The 4,959-nt window shown below is 39.9% G+C and overlaps 1 protein-coding gene across 1 annotated transcript in view; it reads left to right on the top strand.

Moving 5' to 3' along the window:
• Positions 1–4,959, top strand: part of FREM2 (FRAS1 related extracellular matrix protein 2) — a 135,347-nt gene that overhangs the window by 127,642 nt on the left and 2,746 nt on the right. The window contains exons 22-23 of the mRNA XM_009998366.1: positions 2,704–2,830; positions 4,375–4,562. Of these exons, the coding sequence (XP_009996668.1) occupies positions 2,704–2,830; positions 4,375–4,562 (315 nt within the window). The remainder of the gene's footprint in view (positions 1–2,703; positions 2,831–4,374; positions 4,563–4,959) is intronic.

Genomic DNA, 4,959 nt, shown 5'->3' with positions numbered 1-4,959 from the left:
TTCAGCAGGGAGAAAAAAAGGCTCTGAAGTGATCTTATTTTGGCCTCTCAATATATAGAGGGGACTTACAAGGAAGATGGAGAGAGACTTTTTACCTAGGCCTGTAGAGTTAGATTAAGGAGCAACCAAAAGAGGGTAGATTTAGGTTGGGCATAAAGAAGATATTTTTTTAGGATGAGGGTGATTAAAAACTTAACAAGTTGATTGGAGAAGTTATGGATGCCTCATCACTAGAAGTGTTCAAGGCCAGGTTGGATAGGGCTTTGAGCACCCTGATCCACTGGAAGACGTCCGTGCCCATGGCAGGACGGTTGACTAGTTGATCTTTAAAGCTCCCTCCCAACTCAAATCTTTCTGTTTCTATGAAATCAATGAGTGCAGGTGTCACAACAGGACCAAAATTACTTTACCCGTGAGGTCTAATAATGAAACGGTGGGTAAGGAGTTGTTTCTCCCAATTCTTAGTCTGGTGCCTCAGCTGCTGTACTGATTTATCTTCTTGGGGTTTTAATATGAGGCTTTTCATTTTCTTGGAAACATTTTGTTCTAATTCCCTCCACAATTGTTTTCACTGTTAAGAAGTGAAGTGCCATTTTAAGAATCAAACATCAATAAGATGCTGTATTGATGTGTCCCCTATGGAGATTTTGGGGTTCTATATTTCCTTCTTTAACAAGGGTCTGCCCATCTCCTTTTTCCTCGCTCTGTGGCCCCTGACATGGAAGCAGGTAGCCCAGAACACTAGCATGCATTGTCTTACCAGTATCTCACTCTGGGATTTTCTGTACATGAACAGCAGTCAACCTCCAAGGTCTGCTTTAGCCCAGCCCTTTTAGTGTCTCCTTTCTTTAAATGTGCATTGCTATTTCCTGACAGAAGTACTTCCATAATCAGGTTACTTGCTGCCCTGAGGTGAGTGAGTCTCAGGAGCTCTCTGCTTCTCGAGGTACCAAGTATCTCATGGGCTTTGGTCCCCATGGAGGTGAGGATGTCTGCCATGAGTGATCTGCATTGTCCTCAAATCATTCAAATGCAGAGGTGATGGGCATGACAAATAGGCAGAAGAAAATTACTGTCTTCTCTCCCAGCAGATCCTCCCAGATTGTTTTCCTAAGAACTCATTTAAAACGCCTCAAACACATGTGAAAATAATTACATTTAAACTACCGTCATAAATTACATATGAGTCAGTCATTGGCAGCACTGAGACTACATGTAAAACTAAAAGAAGAATGGTTATTTAAAATAGGATGCCTAAGAGATGTGTTCACGGCTATATGCATAGTATTTACCCAGCCCTTGCTCTGAGCATTGTTGTAAACTTTGTCCGTTGCCTTTAGCTGAATACACATTTCTTGTTTCCTGTTCAGTGGACATTTACTCTGTCCAGGAAGAGCTTGAAGAGGACATGCTTGATTCGCTTGCAGAACCACAGCTGGAAACCAGTTGTGTCAGGTGTTTATAGCTGTGGGACTGCAATCCAATAGCTTGAATCCAAATCATTTAGAAGAAAACATTCCAAATAGAATGGAAATTATTTAAGTGTTATTTCTGTGAAAAGGCTATGGGAGTAGGGTTCCTCTTTCTAAAGAGTAGCAGTGGGCTTATAAAAATATTTCAGCTATACATTATTCTTGCCAAATCCTGTTGCTTTGATAGTCTTGGGACTCTTAGTGAAAAGGGATTTGTAGAATAAATGTGTCAGCTCTATAATTTGCAGCAGTAGTTTCTGTTGATATTGTTATATCTGATTCCATCAACCCCTTGTCCAGGACCCAGCAAGACTGTTTTCTGTTTTCCTTCCTTTCTGCACACATACACACATATATACATAAATACATATATATTCATTAGCAATTTTGTATTTGTTTAGTGGCCTCTTGTTCTTTTATCTTTTTTTTTAAAATTTTATTTTCTTAATGTGTGCATGTTTCAGATTGTTTCCTCAGGTACACTGCATCTTTTTGAACTTTGAGCTCTCCTCAGTTCTTCTGTTCACTATTTCTTTTTCCTTTTTGTTATGTCATGTCTACATACAGTTTGTGTTCTATCCTATATTGTATGGCCCAGTGAGAGCCTGCTGCTGATAGGTTTGATTTATTTTATTATTGCAATGTAATCAAGGAAGAACCATAGATAATTGTATTAAATGGATCAAGATAAATATCAGCATGAAAAGATGCTCAGAGGGTTTGGTGCCTTTTTGCATGCATGATCTGATATCCAGCAGCACATCAAAAGAACTGATACTTGCAAATAAAGGCTCAGCAATGTATATTTTCAAATAATCTGGCACAAGATCAGAAGCAGAGGAGAGGCTTGGGTGTAATGATGAGAATGGGATAGAGAAAAAATGCTGTGATGAGTCAGAGGGAGACAAGTTATGGATGGAAATATCTTCCTCATGTTACCTCCACACATAAGTTGCCTTGGGCGACTCCTTGGCTGGGATTTGGAAAAATACAGTGGGAAAAAACTTACCTAGAATCCTATAAAATATCGCAGAGGCAGATAACCCAAAGATTGTATTCATGTAAAAATATAGCAACGTATGTCTAGCACAAAGAAATATTTTTGATTGAACAGTATTATTGGAGGTAGATGTGCAGAGCTGATGAATAACGTACAATGGGAGAAGGTCATGCTGTGTTTAGGAGTCATTAAAGAATACTTGTTGAAGAGCCTTATGCTGTTTTGTTTTAGGTCAGTGATCCAGTGGCTGCTGAGTTCAGCTTGAACACCCAGATGTTCCTTCTCTCCAAAAAGACACTGTGGCTATCTGATGGCTCAATGGGCTTTGGGCAAGAAAGTGATGTTGCTTTCTCAGAAGGTATGGTTGTGCACAGATCATGCACATTTAATACGTGTTCCATGCTGTCAGGACCCTGTTTCAGTCAAAGCAAAATAGGAGTGAGGGTCTGGGTTTGCTGCATGTGTTCTGCATTTGCCTCTCCTACCTGATACTTTACATCAAAGCAATCAATACTGAAACCTTTATGTCTAAGGTTTACAGTATTGGTGCCATTTCTCATAAGCCAAACACTTTATAAATATTGGCTGAAATTAAGAACATTCCTCGTTGGAGGAATATTGCATTTTTTTGCAGTGGGTGAGTGTACTGTATCTGGCTGGGATGGAGCTAACTTTCTTAATAGCAGAAACTACAGTTCTGTGCTTTGCATCTGCAGCTAAAACAGTGCTGATAACATGCCAACATTGTTGAACAGTGCTTGCACAGCATCAAGCATTTCTCCCTTCTCCCTACTCTCCACTGAGTAGGATGGGGATGGGAAGATTGATTCAATTGATACATGTCAACGGACCTAAGCAGTCAGTTCATTCCTCTGCTTTACTCCTGTACCCCTTTTGCCAATTTATTAGAGTGCTGGTACCTTGAATACATTACTGTCTTTTATGATGTTTTTTCACAGTCTCTTGAACAGGCACCTGGTATCTCAAAGTCTACAGCTGCTTCAATTTGTTCTAAAAGCAACACAGCAGTTTTTCTTTCCTTCTGCAGGTTCTCAACCTTCCTAACTACTTTCTGTCCTATGTATCTGATTGCTGTATAGGACATCTTTCTTGCCTGCGCAGAAATGGTCCAGATTATTTGTGCATGCTTGGCATGTCTTATCAGAGAGCTGAAATGAAGTTACACACTAGGGAACCAAGTGTCTGTGATATTTCATAATGTTCATTTCACATGTACAATATGCCAGTCTGACTCTTACACAGACTGCACAGGATTCTAATGACATATAATATAAATAAATTTTAAAAAAATCTTTTCAACCAAGTGCATTGTCAGGAGGCCAAAAACCACTCCCTGGTCTGTACCTGGTCTAGTACACAGGAGTTTTCCCAAGGAAAGTGGTAGATTCCCCCACGCTGCACAGTTTTAAGTCTCAGCTTGACAGGGTGCTGAGCCATCTCATATAAACTATAGTAGTACCTAGAAAGGTTGGACCAGATGATCCTTGAGGTGCCTTCCAACCTGGCATTCTGTGATTCTATGGTACTGTTTCTTTAACTCTCCTTTTGGATTAAGAGCCCAGTATAGCCCAGAGTACTGTTACAGCAACAGCAAATGGCTTCCTCCTGCTATTATGTGGCCCAGAGTGCATGGAAGAGTGTGCACTCTGATCATGGCCTTCGGCAGCCCCCAATAGTGTAAGCTGAGCAGAAAGTGTTCCTCAAGTAGACTTTGGATGTAGCTGTAGGCAGATTGAGGAACTTCAGCTCAGACCTTTGATACGACGAGCAACTTCAGTCAGACTACACTGAACTGAGCTTGACAAGGCTTACTAACTTGGCCTTAGTATGGTGCTAAATGTTCCAGTGTAATAAGATGTGAACTGTCTGCACTGTTTACAGGTGATATCATATATGGCCGAGTGATGGTGGATCCAGTGCAGAATTTGGGTGATTCCTTTTACTGTAGTATCGAGAAGGTTTTCCTGTGCACAGGAGCTGATGGATATGTACCCAAATATAATCCATCCAACACTGAATATGGGTGCCTTGCTGATTCTCCATCTCTTCTGTACAGGTTTAAGATTGTGGTGAGTGCTCTAGTTCTGGGTCAATGCACATATATATATATGTATATATATATAATTATTATTTTTCCCTAACTTCTTTTTTATCCAAAACCAACTGTTCTTTAAACATTCTTGATGGCACCAGATTTTCAGCTTAAGCTCCAAGTTATCATGGACTGAAGAATGCAATATCTTACCTTTCTTACTCCTGGTTCTAATTTTCATCTTTCTGGAGACTCTCATGGTTTGGAGTTTGACCTAAGTTAGAACTCCAAGATGGGCTTTTTCTCTGCATTGTCCATATTCATTGACCATAGAGAAAGTCTTAGGAGACAAGCAAATTAAGAATTGGAACTTGTTTCATCTTTAGCCATTCAAAATTTAATGTATAATGTAAAGTTAGTAATTTAGGGTGCCT

Source organism: Chaetura pelagica, unplaced genomic scaffold (genome assembly GCF_000747805.2).
Source record: "Chaetura pelagica isolate M959 unplaced genomic scaffold, ChaPel_1.0 scaffold105, whole genome shotgun sequence".
Lineage (NCBI taxonomy): Eukaryota > Metazoa > Chordata > Aves > Apodiformes > Apodidae > Chaetura > Chaetura pelagica.
This window is presented reverse-complemented; position numbering and strand designations above follow the sequence as displayed.